Raw genomic sequence first — 17,589 nt, 5'->3', positions numbered from 1 at the left:
TTCTGGGAAAGGTGATTCAGAGGGTGGTTGTGGATCAACTTCAGGTCTTCCTGGATGACTCCTCTGCTCTGGACCCTTTTCAGTATGGTTTCAGGCCAGCCTATGCAATTGAGGTGGCATGATGGCTTTAGTTGATGATCTCTTTCTAAATCTAGACAAGGGCCATGCCTCTTTGTTGATCCCACTGGATTCATCAGCCACCTTTGAGATGGTGGCCCATACCAGATTGTTGAGACTTTGGAGAGAAGGAGGTATCAGGTGCTTTGGATTGGTGTAAATGGTCCATTGTTGATTGGACTGAGAGGGTTACTTTTGGAGGCCATCGGTGTGGGATCTGTCCTGTGGGGTTCCACAAGGAACCGTCCTATGCCCCATGCTGCTATTCTGTCTCTATGTAAAGCCCTTAGGAGAAATCACTTGTGGTTTTATAGTTGGCTGTCATCACAATGCTGATGATATCCAACTCTATATTTCTAAATACAAATCCCCTGGTATTGATGTAGAGGTCCTGAACCTGTGCCTTACTTTTGTGGGTTAAATGGCTAAATGTGAACAAGTTGAAACTGAATTCTCATAAGAGTTAATGCTTGTTGCAAAGGTCTTGAAGGACATTGTACTTCTCTCTTTTGATGGGGGTCCAACTGACCCTCACTGACTCAGTTAAGAGCCTAGGGTTTATATTGGATCCAGCATTATTGCTGGAGAAGTGAGTTAATGCAGCTGCAAAAATACATTCTTGCAGCTTTATTTAGCCCGGAAGATGGCTGCCATGACATGGAATGGATCCACATGGCCAAGTCAGCCATGGTTACCTTGAGGCTAGACTACTGTAATGCACTCTGTGTGGGTCTATCCTTGAAGTCAACTCAAAGACTTCAGTTGGTACAGAATGCCATGGCCCAGTTACTATCAGGCACTAGGCAGAACATTCAAGTCATGTCCATTCTGCAGTCATTCCTTTGGTTACCAGTCAGCTACCAGGTTCAGACCAAAATTTTGGTCATCAGAAAGCCCTTAATTGCCTTGGGCCCATGTACTACCTCTTCTGTTTTGCTCTGCTGCGGCAGCTTTGCTCATCTGAGCAAAGTTCTCTGGAGGTGCCACCCTGCAATTGGGTAACATTGGCAACTGCCTGTTCATGCTTGTTCTCTGTGGTGGCTTCCACCTTGTGGAACAGCCTACCCGAGAAGGTCACTTAGCAGAATATGCAAAACAGAAATATTCAGGAGGGTCTTTTTATAAAGGGTGTTAGAACATGTGGTATAAGGGATTGCTTTTATAAGGGAATAAAATTGAAGTTAATTCTGTGTATCATCTTGCTTTTACTGCATTGTCTTTTACCTTTGTAACCCACTTTCTGCATTATGGTATATTGTGCTTTAGAGTTATTTTCCCCCATTGTTTTTCCAGTTCTGTAATGCTAGTCCTACTAGATTGTCTACTGGATATCTTATGCTGTCTGAATGTTTTAAAGTGTTTTGTACTCTCTGCCTTGAATTTCAGCAAGGAAGGTGGGCTATAGATGGAAGTTAGTAAATATTATGTATTTAATATTAGATACAAACTATTCCAGGAAGCTGTAGGTTAATTTCCATGAATCTGTGCTGAGCTGACCAAGAAGTAACAGCTCACGGTGGCAAGTTTGTTCCTTGCTTGGGGTGGTAGTATGCCTTGAGCTGGCCCTTCCCATCTTTCATATTTGAAGTGGAAGGCAAACCTCATTTAGGAAGGTGATGCATAAAGATTATTAAGACATCCAGTTGGCAATGTCATTTTCCATATTGTGTGTGTTTGCAGAACTCCACGGAACTTTTGAAATCGAACATTGCCAAATCTATTCCAAGATGCTGCACCCGTCAGGTTTATCTTCCCTGCCCATCCATTAACTCCTTCCTGGCCATTTTATGGAAATGTCACCATTGTCTAACTAGTGCACATTCCAAGCTTTCTGTGGCTGTGCATGAGTTTTAGCGTATCTGTAAAAGGCAATATAGATCCTGTACGTATGTATAGACATTTGTTTGCTAAGGACCTGAGGTTAAGACCTGCACCCCAGTTTCCTGCTATTACTGTAAAATAACCATGGTGCTGCCACTGTGGCAACTGCTTGAGGGGGTCGTCGCTCACATCTGGAGAGCTTCCAGCAGAAGAACTGTAACAAATTTAGTGTTCACATCTGCAGACAGAATTCAGCAGTGACTGCGAGGAGGACATTCCCTCCTGGCATAGCCTTAACTGCTTTTGATGAAGGGAAGGGGCATTGTGAGGACCTGTTCATGAAGAGGAATGTTTGGGTTTATATTTAGAGATAATTAATTGCATCAAAGCAAAAGCTGGGGGTGGAACGGCCATCACTCCTAGGCCTGTTTTTCAGCATTTTACCAGATGCATCAGGTGGCTGCTCTTCCTTGATCTGTCTTAGGTGGCACAAAACCTCCCACTGAAGGAAGGCTGCACAGAGACCTCACTGCTTCGCATTGGATGGTCTGTTGATCGGTCTCGTACACAGCTAGGTAAATAAAAAGCATCCTTCAAGGTGGCATCACAGCTCTGCTAAGATGTCACAGTCATGCAGATTGTGTTACTTGCAGCTGTAGTAAGTGTTTGCTCTCTTCTAGGTGAGGATGAGTTTTCTTATGGCTACGATGGACGAGGGTTGAAGGCTGAAAACGGGCAGTTCGAAGAATATGGTCAGCCCTTTGGGGAGAATGATGTGATCAGTTGCTTTGCTGTAAGTGCAGTTAAGAAGCCTTGAGTCGGCTCTTGAGGGGCTTCCTTGCCATCTTCGAAGTAGGCTGGGTTTGGGGAAATACACTCAAGTACAACGAAAGTGTAACTCATAATTCTAAGAACACCTGCTCTTTTCCTTGGTGTGGTACCATTCAGGGTACTACTCTACATTAAGTATGCCATCATGGAGGTTTGCCTTGATGCTCCTTACGAGAGTGTCCCCGTAACTGACTGTATTGCCAACCCTGGCTGCAAAAGGGACAGCTTCTTGTGTTCCAGGGCTATTAGAACGTCACTGAGAGCATGTCACTGTGACAGCTGTGTCTAGCTGCTGCTGGAGGGTTCATTGCTCACATGCTTCTGTGTCTCATGTTGTAGAACTTCGAAAGTGAAGAGGTGGAGCTCTCCTTCTCCAAGAACGGGGAGGACCTGGGTGTAGCCTTCCGGATCAGCAAGGAGTCTCTGGGTGACAAAGCTTTGCTGCCGCATGTGCTGTGCAAGAACTGCTCTGTGGAGCTGAACTTTGGCCAGAAGGAAGAGCCGTTCTTCCCAGTTCCCGAGGACTATGTGTTCATTCATGCTGTCCCCGTCGAGGATCGTGTGCGCACTCCTCCTCCACCCAAGACCACTGAGGAATGTGAGGTAACGTAGGCTTCTCTGTTCTGTTCACAAGAGGACCACTTGTTCTTCTGTATGAGTTATCTAGGCTGTGCACTGCTTATCCAGAGCTATCACTTTCCCCTCTACCCTTCCTCCTTGGGGGATAGCCTTTGCTACTGGGTTGTATCTTTATCCTCCAGGCAAGGCAGATGAAATCTGACAGGACTTATTAAGAGTTGGATGGTTACAATTGGTGGGCTTTTTAATAGTGTTTTTAAAAAAGTGAATGAAGGATTCCTCCTTTTCCCATAACAGAGCCCCAAAGTGACTTAAATTGTTCTCTTTTCGTCTGTTTTATCTTCACAACAGCCCTGTGAGTGAGGTTAGACTGGCAAATAATCTGAAGAAGTGAGCAGTGACTCACAAAAGCTCATATTTAGTCTTTAAGGTGCCTACTAGACTCCTGCTCTTTTCTACTGCTACAGACAGATTAACTTGGCTACCCATCTTGATCTGACAAATAATCAGTTGGCCCAAGGGGAGCTTCACAGCTGAGCAGGTGTGGAACTCAGGTTGCCCCTGTCCAAGTAAAGGTAAAGGTTCCCTTGCTCGAAAGCCAGTCGAATCCAACTCTAGGGTTGCAGTGCTCATCTCCATTTCAAAGCTGAAGAGCCAGCGCTGTCCGAAGACGTTTCCGTGGTCAAGTGGCCGGCATGACTAAACACCAAGGCGCACGAAACGCTGTTACCTTCCCACCGAAGTGGTACCTATTTATCTACTTGCAATTTCTTGCTTTCGAACTGCTAGGTTGGCAGGAGCTGGAACTAGAGACGGGAGCTCACTCCGTCTTGCGGCACCCGGGTCTCGCACTGCTGAACTACTGACCTTCCACAGCCTGCAGTTCAACGTTTTAACCACTTGAGCCCCTGTCCTAGTGCAGTGCTAATTCCCTATCATGAGGGATAGGTGAAAAGAATGATATCATCTTCCTGCGTAATGGTTAGAATAATGTTTGTGGTCTCTGTCTGAGTTCAGGCTAAACTGAAGCTTCACAGTGACAGTGTGGTCTTAATGGAGTTGTGACAGCTGCCACAGTTTTTCGGTAGTACACGCCTCACATCACTGCTTTTTAAGTTTTGTTCTGAATCTGTGGGCTTTCTCTCACCCATTCCAGGTGCTGTTGATGGTTGGCCTGCCAGGGTGTGGGAAAACCCAGTGGGCACAGAAGCACACCGAGGAGAATCCCGACAAACGCTACAACATCTTGGGGACGGATGCTGTTCTTTTCCAAATGAGAGTAAGCAGCCAGAGATTATGTTCAAGTGAGGAGGCTTCCTCAACTAGGCTGGATGCACCGTGCAGCAGAAATGTTGGTTTTTTCACTGGTTGCTGTCAGCTTCGTTTTTCTGTGTTAGCAACAGCGGAAAGATAGGGGTTTTTCATATCAATCACGTATCAACAAATTGTGAACAGAATTACTCAGGTTTGAAGAAATGCTAAATATTTCTAGAGTACATAGAAGAGTAAACTAATGCTGTAGATGGCTTTACATAAAAATCTTTATAGTTCATATTTTGAATAAAAAGAAAACTTAAACTCATTCCGATGGCAAAAATATTTCCCAAACCTTCCAGTTTTTCTAATTGGGAAGGAAATGTGTCTATCCCCCAAAACGTGATGCTTTTCTTCTGGGCTTTCATGTTGAAATAAAGCTAATCACATGTTGGGTGCAAGTCTCCGGTTTCCTTGATTAACTCCTCCTCTCCATATTTTTTCCCATGTTAGACAAGGGGGCCTGAAGTTGAAGAACTGGACACCAAAAGTCAAGATCAGCTAACTCAACAAGCTGCCCGTTGCGTTAGCAAGCTGGTCCAGATTGCCCCCAGGACAAAAAGGAACTTCATTCTTGATCAGGTACTTTATTTATAGTCTAGTTGCATGTCCGAGGAATCACAGGCAGCCAGCTAGTCCTGGCTTAACAGATGTTTGGATGCAGAATCCATCTCTGCTAAAGAGATTATGTGTATGCCTTGACTAATGGGAGGGGCTGCGGCTCAGTGGTAGTGTCTGTTTGGCATACAGAAGGTCCCAAATTCAATCCCCGGCATCTCCAGTTGAAAGTATCTGGTAGCAGGTGATGTGAAAGACCTCTACCTGAGACCTTCGAGAGTTGCAGCCAGTTTGAGTAGATAGCACTGACCTTGCTGGACCAATGGTCTGATTCAGTATAAGGCAGCTTCATGTGTTTATGTGACTAACTATCACTACTTGCCCATTCAGTTCTCTTACCTGCTCCAAAAACCCTCTCTGGGTTGCCTGCATTGCACCTTCATTGCAGGACAACTAGGCATGCTCTAGTTGTAATTTCAGAGATTAGCTGATGGAACTATTTTTGTGACTGCTCAGATCTTCAAGGTGGCTACAAAAATAATAAAAAAATGTGAAAAAAATGTACTAGAAAGGCTTACCAGTCTATCTATAAACACTACAGCTGAGTATTACCTTTTTAAAGAGATTGCTGGGACAAGGAAGGTGTTGACTGCTTCATGAACCTGCAGGGAAGGTAATATTAGGTCTCCCTTGGGAGAAAGAAAGATTTCAGTTTTGAAGGAGAAGAATAGGTTAGTGTGTTTGTGTTTAGAACCTAAACGAGATTGATGCTGCTGAGCTATGTACCTCTCCAGGTATTTAAACACTGGGAGAGGAACAGGATAGAGTTATAATCTGCATGAGAAATGACAAACTTGATAAGAATTGTTTTTTAGTTGCCAGGTAGGCGGGAAGACATTCCTTATCACCACATAGTGGGCCTTTCATGTTGGTAAAGCTGAAGCTTTTTATGGGATTTGAATGTGTAATCAGAGACCTCAGAACTAGTTGAGAGCAATGCTCCGTCTAAGCTGTGGAGTCTTGTGAGCAAAAATTCTACTTTGTGACTTACTGGCATTAAAGTTGTGAGCAAGCAATTTGGCTACTGCATAAATTAGTTTGCTCTGGAGCTATCCTTCCTGAGCTAAGACAAAAATGTGTGAGCTGGAGGCTAAAAAACTGTGAGCTAGCTCACATGAACTCAGCTTAGAGGGGACACTGGTGCCAGCTCCTGCTGATGCTCTGAGGTCTTGCAGCCTAGACCTGAGGGCACTGCTCCTGAGGAGACTGGACTGGGCTGGGCTGTCTTAACGGGAACACTGGTTGAGAGCTAAAGAAAACTTCCGAAAAGGACAGATTCCTAAGAGGTTAGAGCAAAGTTCCTTTAAGAGGTTAATACTGTTAGTACAAGAAGGATGAGTAGAGAGTAGAAGAAGAAGAAGAGGAGTCTCAGTGCGGCTTGCAAACTCCTTTCCCTTCCCATCCCGACAACAGACACCCTGTGAGGTAGGTGGGGCTGAAACAGGGTTGTAAAATTGTAACTGGTGTGAAAAAAGAAATTAATTTCATTGTACTACAGCTTGTAGTCAGCCAGTGAAATTGACTAGAAGTTGAAAGAGAGCTCTGTCATGCTCACTGTTTAATTAACATGTGAGAGTATAGCAAGATGTGATGTCTAAAAAGATCAGACAGATTACTATTGCTATCAGTTGTATTAGCTAAAAAGTACGAGGTCCATTCTTGCAGCCAGTGGATCAGTTTCTGCTGAGCCATTCCACTAACAGTGGCACTCCCCTCCCTCTGCCTGTGAAAGGGACCTTCCTGTGATTCCTGCACTGAGGAAAGTGCTACTAATAGTGGAACAGATCGGTGAGATCCAACCTCAAGTACTTGGGCACTAATGGAAAGTGCACTGTGTTTATCAGCTTGGCAGCCTTCTAGCTGGGTGCTGTTGGAGACAGAATGCTGGACTAGAAAGACCTCTGGTCTGATCTTGCAAGGTACTTAGGACCATAGCAGCCCTCTGTAAGCCAACAGTTAAAATTTCACATTTCTACCAAATTCCAGGTCAAAACTAGCTTGAGTAGAATTACTTTCCTGACCTCATTAGCTGGGTGAAATGGCGTAACTGGTAGAATCCAAATTATTCTGATTATGGCTTTATGGCGGGGTATGATCTCTGTAACTACAGGAGGTTTTTTTATGGCCTTTGGTGGGAGATGGGGGTGTTTGCATTTCTAATGTGCGTCTCTTCCTCTCATCAGTGTAATGTGTACAATTCTGGCCAACGGAGGAAGCTGCTGAACTTCAAGGGGTTCTCGCGCAAGGTGATTTTAATTGTCCCCAACGAAGAGGACTGGAAGCAGAGGCTGGAACTGAGGAAGGAGACTGAGAAGGATGACGTGCCTGAGTCGGTGATGCTGGAAATGAAAGGTAGGCTCAGCAGAGGGTTTGAGAGAAACACGAGTGGGCAGGCAAGTGGGGCGAGAGGTTTCTTTCCCCACTGAAGCAGCAGGACAAACCCATTCACCCTTGCATCTATTTCCTGCTGTTTTTTCCTGATCACAGCCAACTTCTCTCTTCCGGAGAAGTGTGACTACATCGATGAAGTCCTGTACCAAGAGCTTGCAAAGGAAGAGGCTCAGCCCCTGGTCACCAAATACAAGGAGGAGGCCAGGAAACTGCTTCCGCCCTCCGAGAAGCGGACGAACAGGCGCAACAACCGTAACAAACGCAACCGTCAGAACCGCAACCGTGGCCAGGGATATGGTGAGTCTTTTGCAAAGTAGTGAGGGCTGCAGGTCTGGAGGTTCTCTGAAAAGGCTGTCCTCGTGCACTGAGGACATGCCCCTAAAGGAGGTCTGGGGACTCTGCATGAAGGCAGGACTTCCCAGGTGGCACCCCTGTTGTACTCAGCTCATTCTTCGCCTCCTTGCCTTCCGGATATACTCTTCTCCACTGAAGCTTAATTGTCTCCAGGGATCTCTAGTGTGCTTAGAACACCTGGCCGTGCCAGTCCAGTTGTTTTTGCTTGTATTTCAACTTCTTAGATCCGTTAAGCCACATGGTTCACCTTCTGAGAGCCAGTTTGGTGTAGTGGTTAAGTGCGCGAACTCTAATCTGGGAGAACCGGGTTTGATTCCCCATTCCTCCACTTGCACCTGCTGATGTGACCTTGGGTCAGTCACAAGCTCTGGCACAGCTGTCCTTTGTGTCAGAGTTCTCTCAGCCCCACCCACCTCATAGGGTGTCTGTTGTGGGGAGGGGAAGGGAAAGGAGACTGTAAGCCGCTCTGAGACTCCAAGTGAAGGGCGGGGTATAAATCCAATCTCTTCTTCTTACAATTTCTTGCACTGTGGACTGAATGTAATACGTTAAGGTTGTATATCCTTTTATTGTAAGTTGCCCATAACCAATACTGAAAAGCAGAGTAAGACTTTCTAAACAACAAGGAAAACAGATCCTTTGAGCTTGCCCAGCGGGGCCTCTCCTACTTGACTCCGTTTCACCCAGTATACATTCCCCTGCCTATCCTTGCTCATCCCAAGGCCCCTGTTTCACAGTCATCCACACTTTTGTGGCTCCTGTGTTTCCAGTCCCATTTTGGGGCCTGCTTTCCTTCCTGTATCGTTTCTCTGGGCCAGAGCTTGGTTGTTTCTGCTCCTGCAGTCTTAGGTGACAGGAGCCAAATGCAAGGGACTGTCGATTGGGTCTTGTTGCTACAAGCAGTTTTGGAAATGTTTTCCCAAAATTTCTTTTCCTCCTCTGGCCAGTAAAGAATTCTGTTTCTCTGAACTGCATATGCTGTTAGTCTTTTTGTGTGTGTCTATGTGTCTGCTTCCTGAGCCTCTGTACAGCTTTTTCCTATCTCCACACCACATTGTCGCACAGCACTCACTGGAGTAAATAGGTTTGTGCAGTGCTGCTGCTTAGCCTGTGTTTTGGGCACCTGCTGCTGCTTCATACTCAGTGATGAGGCCTCCTGTACTTTGCTTCTGCTTGGAAGCCCACGGCAGGCGTTGTTTCGGTGGCAGAGCAGGCAGTTCCCTTGTAGTGGATTTTGGAGAAAGCTGGAAATTAAACTGTCACTGAGAGCATTTTGTTTTTGTTTTTTTTCTTTTTGGCAGCTCAGCCCAGGCATCCAAGTAAGCAGCACCCCCCCGGGCTGCTGTGTGAGTAGTGTGCTGGGTCTGCGGGAATCGGGGTAGGGCAGGGAGGCGGGAAGGAGGGTTGTGCACCACAACGTCGCTTTGGGGTAGAGGATCGGGAGGAGCAGGGTGGGAGAAATTGGGCTGAGATCACGTTTGGGGAGAAATTAGCTCAGGCAGCACGGTCATCAGTCTGTACGTTGCCAGCCTTTCTAGGGAATCTCCCCCAGTGGAAGATTTAGGAAAAGAGCGTGGGTTTTGGCTGGCCAGCAAGTTGCAGAGACGCTTTCGCTGATATATCTGTCCGTGGCAACTGTTCTTTTGCATTAGCTGTTGTTTTGACAAAGGTGATGGACGGCAGCTCAGCTTTGGGGGGGCCCCCCCATTTTCAGTAACGTTTTCTATGCTGTGAACATACACTGACTGGGGAGACATCAGGTCAGCTAGCAGCTCAGCTGCAGCAGCAGTTCTTAATTTTGTAGTCAAGTTGACACTGCTTTTTCTCCCCCACCCCCTTTTCCAGTTGGTGGACAGCGCCGTGGTTACGACAATCGGGTTTATGGGCGGCAGCAGCAGCAGCAACAGTACTGGGGGCAGCCTGGGAACAGAGGTGGTGGTGTAAGTATTACCCCTTCAGCTTCTTGTTAGGCAGCGGTCAGTGCTGATGGATGGCTCCTTTTCCCTGCACTGATTATGAAAATGCTGTTGCTAATTTGTGCAGGTCTTGACTGCACGTGTCCTGAAAAGGGTCAAAAGCTTAAAAGCATTTTTTTAAAGAACATGAAAATTAATTACTGTGGTTTCAAGGGGTTTTTCCAGGGAGGGGGTGGAGCATCACTTTAACTCATTTGAAAAGTTGGGGGTATTAAAAACGAAGCTGGGATGCTGTATGGACTGTACATGGCCAAATGTGCTGCCATATCTTGTAGGGCTACCGCAACTTCTATGACAGATATAGGGGGGACTACAACCGGTTCTATGGACGTGATTATGACTACAACAGAGACTACTACAGGGACTACAATCGGGAGGTGAGAGGCTGCAGGCCACGCTCTTCTAAGATAGTTGCACACATTTTTGTTGAAACCATTCCTGTAGATAATTGCTGCTAGAATAGTATTTCTCTCCAGCCTTGCAAAGGAAGTGTTGATTCTCAGCCTTGTTCTTATTGAAAATGTTCTGTCTCATCATGAAGGTTCTTAAGGTGTCTTACAATATAAAGCAAAATAAATGAAATAACTGCAATCAGCATATAAAATGTTCATGGCAAAATACCAATAGGGCAGAAATTAGGAAGGAATAAAAGCAGCAACAGAAAATGAGTACATCAAAGCTAACCAAATTTGTCACTAAAGCTTGAAACTCCATAGGGTAGCCTCCAGGGAATTCCATGAAAAATCTCTGCCTGTAATGAGTGAACACGCTCCTGCTCTCTCTTCTTTCCTGGCTTCCCTCCCTTTCTGCTGCTTGGTTTGTTCTGTTATCATTCTTATTAAGCTGTGTATCAGCTTTGAGGCAGTAAGATTGTGACTTGCTTCTAAGAGCATGTTGACTGGGCAACGTATTTACACATGCTGGACAGGCTTGGCTGCAGAGTTGTAGCTGCCAGGGACAAGGGCAGAGGCAGCAAGAACAAAAGAAACTGGAGGAATCTGCTCCGCTCATGAACAGAAAGAGAAAGTGAACAGGAAACAGCACCCACATAGAATGACAATGGCTCTTGCTCAACCAAGCAGAATCAGCTGGGAATATGGTTGCCAGTCTCCAGGCCAGAGGTCAGTTCCCCTAGCGGAAATAGCAGCTTCAGAGGGTAGACTCTCTGGCTTCACATTGCTGCTGAGCACCCTCCCCAGGCTCCACCCCCAGACTCTAGGAATTTCCCAGCATGGAGTTGACAACCCGAGCTGAGGGGGAATGAAGTCAGAAAGCCTTCCGCATCTGCTGTAAAGCAGCCAAGAATCATCCCACTGCAGTTTTGTTCTGCCCGCCCTTGATCCAGCCACATAGTGCAGTATTTGTGCAGACCTCCCAAGTTTAGGTGCTGTCCAGCTAGCAGCACCTGTATCTGCTTTAAAGCCCAGTCCCATTTTCTGCATAATCAGATTAGCCTGTCATGGCATTCATGAGAACATCAGAGGCCTTTTAGTCCCCCCCCCCCCCGTCCCCCTGTAGGTTAGGTTAAGTGACCAAAGTTGGGAAGATGACAGCCTTTTTGGTGGTGGCACTTCATTTTTGGAATTCCTTTTCTGGAGATATACAAACAGTGCCTAGCTTGCTTGGAGGTGCTGGGCTAAAAAATTCAGGCATTTGGAAGATATTTTAGTATCATGTTGCTTTTTCTTTCTTTTTACTGATCCTTGACCTTTTGGTATTTTTTAGTTGTGATTTACATCAACATTTCTCCAACTGTATCTAGTGAAGGGAACGTTGACTCTATCAAAAGCTTATACCCTGAAAATCTTGTTAGTCTCTAAGGTGCCCCTTGACTCTGATTAACATGAAAACTGAGCCATTTCAGTTTTCTAGTAATAAGGGCAGGACTGTCCCCCTCGGGATGAGGGTCTTTTTTCTTCGAGGAGTTTTCAAAGTCTTTCCAAGTTCATTCCTACCCCTGTTCTGCTGGCCTCAGTCTAGAAGCTGTTAACCTGTAAAGAACTTTCCTGCTGTCTGTTACAGAGTCCCTTCATATCAAGTGATGAGACCAATTAAATGTTGAGTCTTGGCCTTTTGAGTTGTGTCCCTATAGAGAATCAGCTACCCTCTAGGATCTGACCTTGTTGGCCATGTATAGGCAATATCATATTTTTAAAAGCAAGTTTCAGGGGCTCACTGCATTTTTCCAGAGTTGTAAGAGGATGGAAGCCTTCATGATGTAGGCATAACTTACTGCTGGTACTTTAAAAAAGGAGGGTGGAGGTGTAGTATGTGCTGCCAGTGAGGAAGGAGGAGAGGGCTTTGGAGTCCACAAAAAATGTTTAAAACAAAACATGGGGGTCCTCAGCTTGCTAAAGTTGGGGAACCAAGGATTTATGTTTTAATTGCTTACAGTTTTGTATTTGCCACTTTTTAATGCTTTTTAGCTGAGAGTTGGATGGAAATCCCTTAAAATAATGACTGCTTCCATTGTCTTCCCTTTTAGTGGCAGAACTACTACCAAGACAGAGACCGATATTACAGGAACTACTACGGCTACCAGGGGTACCGGTGAAACCCCGGCCATCTTCACCCTTCAGCCGAGCGACGAGATTCTACTGAGGGGAAGTGTCTTGTAATTTCCCAAGATGCAACCAATGGAAACAGGGCTGTTGGGAGAGAGGCAGCAGGGGTTAAAGGGGGGTGGGGGTGGGAAGGTTTAAACAAAAATTGTAAATTTTTTTAAAAGTTTGTTGAAAGAATATTGTCTTATTCTATAAAAAAAGAAAAAAACATTTCAAACCTAGTTTAGACATTTGTAATCAGAACGTTTGCGCGAAAAGGAAAGCAGCACTTAGTGCTGTCTGCGATTGGACAGGAAAACATTACATTATAGAGCAGCTGGACTGGCAGCCAGGCAGGGGGCGGGAGACACAGAGCTCCCGAGAGACGCTCATTGAGGGGGTGTAGATGAGGGAATGCTGGGGGAAGGTGGCCCATGCAGATTGGGGTGGGTGGGGATGTACATTTTGAGTTTTCCAGAAACAAACATATTTAGGGTTCTTGCTCGCCACTCCATGTTTTGGCGGGTTGACAGTGGCGTGAGTCCTCTTCATGCCAGGGGAACAGGGAAACGTTTTCCATCTTGGAGACACGGAGAAGGAGGCCATGGTGCTCCCTTTTCCTCTCCCTCAGTGTTCGGCCTGCGTTTTCAGACAGTGAATTGCTGGGAGGCCTGTTGGGCATTGTGTGTCCCAGGCCAGAGGCTTCTCTTGAGCATCTCCCTACTCCCCCAGGAATCTTCCTTAACCCTCTTTTGAGTGTGATACTGTGATCCATCTCGCAGAAGGATGTGTAGGAATTTGGGTTGTAAAGTTTCCTGCCTTGTTTTCCATGGCCAAAGCAGGCTGCCTTGGGTGCTCTCTCCCCCGCCCCCCTGCACACACACATACCCCTTCCTCCCAAAGCTTAGCTGACCCCTTTCTCTCTGTGTAGCATCTGTGCTCTTGTTTGTGGAGTGGAAGGAACATTTTTTTCTCAGGGTTTCTGCAGGATCTTCTCATTGTTAGCACCTAAACATGTATATAGGCGTGCAAGCATGTAACTGTCACCTTTTGAGGAGCTTAGCGCTGAGAATAGCAACAATTTTATACAGTTAGTGCAAGGGGGAAGCGGGCTGGGGGGGGGAGAGGACACAATTCGCTCAATCCTCCTTGTGGTTTTGATAAACTTGGTAGGCTCTGTATATAGGGAACTAAGTAGGAAAAGGGGGCAGAAAGAAGGACTTATGTAGGGGAGGGGGGGGGAGTTGTATGTGTCCCTCACTTGAAAAAAAAATTAACTTTTCCAAAACCTGGCTGTTGGTGAAGTTCAGTTTTCAGAAGGTTTGAGGTGTGTCCTGTGGGCATCTAAAGGGTCTTTAAAAAAAATTATGGTGTGCCCAGTCCATAAAATGTCCTCTGGTGTTTCGTCTGATTACATGGAGGAAGAAAACTATCCCTTTGCAGCAGCCAAGTGTGGTTGGTTCAGTGACTGGTATCCTTTTCTTGGCTTTTTTCCCTTTGTTTTATGTGTAAATCTTTTTTCAGGCGGTAACAAAGGGAGAAGATGATTTTGTTCCTCATCCTGTAACTTAGGGATCTGATTATTAATTTTGCTTCCCTGTCAAGTCTTTCCACAGAACAAAAGGGATGGTGGGGGGCTTTCTATGGCAGGATACCCTTCCTCCTCAGATGTGAATTGTGTTAATATCCCCCCGTTTCTGGATCCCAGATGTCTGCAGCTTAGCTAATTGTGTCTGATTCTCCTGCCACAGGGACTGAAGATTTGCCTCCATTCCTTGTGATTCACTGTTTGAAATTCAAACTTTTTAAAAAAAATTCTTTTAAAAATTTGGGTTTTTTTAGAACACACTCATAAGCCTTTGTAAGTTGCTCTGTCTCCCTCCCCATAAGAGTGCTAATTTCCTGCATCCCAGCTGGACAAAAGAATGGGGGCCTGCCAGCTCCAGAAGGCATTTGATCCTTAGATAAGGGGGCGGAGGGAAGGGGAAGGGCAGCTGTCTCCCAGCTCTCTCGCCCTTTTTTCCAAAACATAGGAGCTAGAGAGAAGCAGGATTCTTCTATCTCCATGCATGTGTGTATTCAAGAATGTTTGATTGTGTGACAACTGTTTTTATAACAAAGTTAAACTGGTATTTTAAACGCTTCAGGCCATTAGAAAATATTCTTCTGGGGAAGAAGGGGGAGAGGGTGTGTGTGTGTGTGAGAGAGCGAGCGCAAGTATCTTCAGTAGCTGAACACTCGCGTGGGTGCGTGATGGCTTGATGCTATGAAACATTGATTTGGGGTGCGCTTTCCAGCATAACGGGGCTCCAGCAGCCTTGATGTGAGCAAGCAGGTCCTTTCAGGATCACAAGGCAAGGTGGAACAGGCACCGGGCCCAGACTAGCTTCAACATCTTTGGGAAGTTGCTGTCACAGTTAAATGAGAGCTTACAGTACTTTCTCTTGCGGGGGTGGGGGTGGGGGGGTGACTAAAAACTGCCGCATCCTAGACCAACAGAACAAGAGATCTTGGCGACTTTGGTAGATGTCTTCTTTTTTCTGCACATTTTTGTTTAAAAAGAAAACAAAAATTAAATAGTACAAAAATACAAAAAAAAAGGAAATCCAGCCTGTTTAAAATCTGTTAGTGTTTTTCATGATTGTATGTCTTAGTTGCTGTAGATGGAAAGCTCGAGCGAAACGGAGGCTGTAAATGTTTTTACAAACTGTAAAACGTTTAAGTGGCCAGTAAAAAGGGTTTTGCCATTGAACATGTAACTGTGTGGTTGTTTACATCTGTAACTTTCTTTCCTTAACAATTCTGGCATATGTAGGTTGATAAATCTTCCATTTTTAGAATAAATAACCATTCGCTTGACTCCACATCGTTCTGTTGCTGCACTGACTTCTTCGGTGTCGTTATGCTTTTTGCTCGTCTTTCCCCCCCACCCCCAATTAAAAAAACTGAAAAAGACCAAAGCCAACTGACCTTCCTTCTTCATTCAACTTAAAATTGGGGGTGGGGGCTTCTGCTTGGGTTTTTCCACAACCCTGTCCTCTATTTGAATAAGGCTGTAACAGGTTTCCATTCCTCTAAAGGCTCTTCTTCTGTGCAAGTAATCTCTTGTGCTTGAGGAAGGATCCATTTAACGAACAGAACAGATTTATACCCATAATCTCTGTATTTTGTAGATGCCCCAAATGTGAGGGAACTCAACCACTTTAGGGGTAGGATTCCTTCGCATTGCATCCCTGGGTGGAGGAGTGTGAGAGGAGATGCTGGCTGGGGTCTCTTCACAGCAGAGTAAGATATGGAAAATGTCACTAGTTAAAGTGATACCAGAAAATAGGACTACCAGGGTTGTTGGGTTAATAAAACTGAATACAGTATGACTATTCTGTGCAGTACACCTTATTTCTTAGTTGGGGTTCATTAGCTCCATCATGCTTTAAAATAGACCTGTTCTTCATGCATGTTTATGGAGCCCTCTAAGAAATGTATCTTGAGTCTGTAAAAAGTAAAGTATGTTGCCCTTTGAGGCCACAAATGAGAGACTTCACTCTTCAGTGTGATTATGCTTTCTAAAAATCAGACCTAATGTCTGGGGCTATTACACTGTATTAGAACTCCTCACTTTTAAAGGGTTAGCTTCTTCATGGCCTTGCTGTTGTTGGAACCAGAAAGCTGAAGGGGTGGCAAGGGAGAGGGGCAACTGTTAGTCTGTAGAACAAGATTTGAGTCCAGTGGCTCATTTAAGGAAAACAAGATTTTATGGGCATGCACACTTCAGATAGGGTTTGTGTCGGGCATTTGTAGTGAGGTTTTTTGGCCACCATTTTATACAGTAAAGTGCTCTTTTCCCTTTCTAAAGTATATACTTTCTGCTTGCACTTGATATAAAGTTTGGGAATTCCTGCAGATTTGGGGGGTGAAGCCTGTGGAGGGGAGGGACCTCAGTTGGGGTATAAGACCATATAGTCCACTCTCCAAAACTGCCCTTCTGTAGGGGAGAGCTCAAGATGGGTAGCCATGTTCGTCTATAGCAGTAGAAAAAGAGTCCAGAAAGAGTCCAGTAGCACCTTAAAGACTTAACAAAATATGTGACACGGTATGAGCTTTCCTGAGCAGCTATGTGAAGAAGTGAGCACTAGTGACTCACAAAAGCTGCCACATATTTTGTTAGCCTTTAAAGGTGCTACCGGACTCTTGCTCTTTTCTGTTTCTCTAGGGTTATTGATCTCTGTTCTGGAGATCAGTTGTAATCCTTGGCGATCTTCAGGCCCGGCCTGGTGGCTGGGTGACGCCAGCCTGAGGGGAGAAAAGCTCTGTAACTTTAAACCCGGCACAACAACCTCATCGTGAACTGCGTCCGCCGCGGCGGCGGCTGCTGCTGCTTTCACAGGCCTGAGGAGGCGTCCTGTTGAATGCCGGCGCCGAGGTCGGCCGGAGCGTGCCGTTTGGTTTCCCCGAGTCCCTCTTCAGTCTGTTCAGCGGCTGAGTGTGACCTTTCCGGCGCTGAAGCCGCATCGGGCGGCACCATGTTGCCTTCTCCGAGTGCCTGATAGGCGGGGAGCTGCCGCCATTTTGGATGCTGACACGGAAGTCGCCCAGGACGGCACCATGTTAGGGTCGGCTTTTCCCCTTTCCTCCGTCGCCGCTGCTGCACATGGCGGGAGCGAAGAGCGCGGGAAGCGGGGGCCTGTGGGGGCCGGCTGAGCGGCGGGGACGACGGCCCGGAGGAGAAGCGGCTGCGGATCGGGCCCGTCCCGCAGGCACCGTCGTGGCCCGGGCCCCCGGGGAACCGCGTGACTGTGGTGCTGGGGGCGCAGTGGGGGGACGAGGGCAAAGGGAAGGTGGTCGACCTGCTCAGCCTCGACGCGGATCTCGTCTGCCGGTGCCAGGTGAGTAGAGCAGAAGGGCGTCTCGGGGCGCTGGTCCTCATGGAGGAGGAGGAACAATCCTGGATCGTCGTTATGGGAAAGGGGAGCGAGAATTGGGGGATCAAGGTAATTGGAGGGGGCGGGCACGATGGAGAGAAATGATGTTTGGGTGGCAGGAGGTGA

The 17,589-nt window shown here is 46.3% G+C and overlaps 2 protein-coding genes across 5 annotated transcripts in view; both read left to right on the top strand.

The window, feature by feature from the left end:
- Positions 1-15,496, top strand: part of HNRNPUL2 (heterogeneous nuclear ribonucleoprotein U-like 2) — a 27,458-nt gene extending 11,962 nt beyond the window's left edge. For 2 of the 4 annotated variants that reach the window (XM_015412189.1, XM_015412191.1), the window contains 11 exons: positions 2,423-2,513; positions 2,619-2,731; positions 3,109-3,372; positions 4,505-4,627; positions 5,116-5,244; positions 7,464-7,632; positions 7,768-7,968; positions 9,327-9,371; positions 9,871-9,965; positions 10,277-10,378; positions 12,487-15,496. In XM_015412189.1, the coding sequence (XP_015267675.1) occupies positions 2,423-2,513; positions 2,619-2,731; positions 3,109-3,372; positions 4,505-4,627; positions 5,116-5,244; positions 7,464-7,632; positions 7,768-7,968; positions 9,327-9,371; positions 9,871-9,965; positions 10,277-10,378; positions 12,487-12,555 (1,401 nt within the window). In that variant the 3' untranslated portion in view covers positions 12,556-15,496. The remainder of the gene's footprint in view (positions 1-2,422; positions 2,514-2,618; positions 2,732-3,108; positions 3,373-4,504; positions 4,628-5,115; positions 5,245-7,463; positions 7,633-7,767; positions 7,969-9,326; positions 9,372-9,870; positions 9,966-10,276; positions 10,379-12,486) is intronic. The other 2 variants (XM_015412190.1, XM_015412192.1) reach the window with 1 other exon arrangement.
- Positions 13,933-17,589, top strand: part of LOC107111233 (adenylosuccinate synthetase isozyme 2-like) — a 22,298-nt gene continuing 18,641 nt past the window's right edge. The window contains exons 1-2 of the mRNA XM_015412175.1: positions 13,933-14,015; positions 17,154-17,532. Coding sequence (XP_015267661.1) covers positions 13,933-14,015; positions 17,154-17,532 — 462 coding nt within the window. The remainder of the gene's footprint in view (positions 14,016-17,153; positions 17,533-17,589) is intronic.

Source organism: Gekko japonicus, unplaced genomic scaffold, assembly GCF_001447785.1.
Source record: "Gekko japonicus isolate JY-2015 unplaced genomic scaffold, Gekko_japonicus_V1.1 scaffold2386, whole genome shotgun sequence".
Lineage (NCBI taxonomy): Eukaryota > Metazoa > Chordata > Lepidosauria > Squamata > Gekkonidae > Gekko > Gekko japonicus.
The sequence above is the reverse complement of the archived record's forward strand: the minus strand, read 5'-3'. Positions and strand labels throughout refer to the sequence as shown.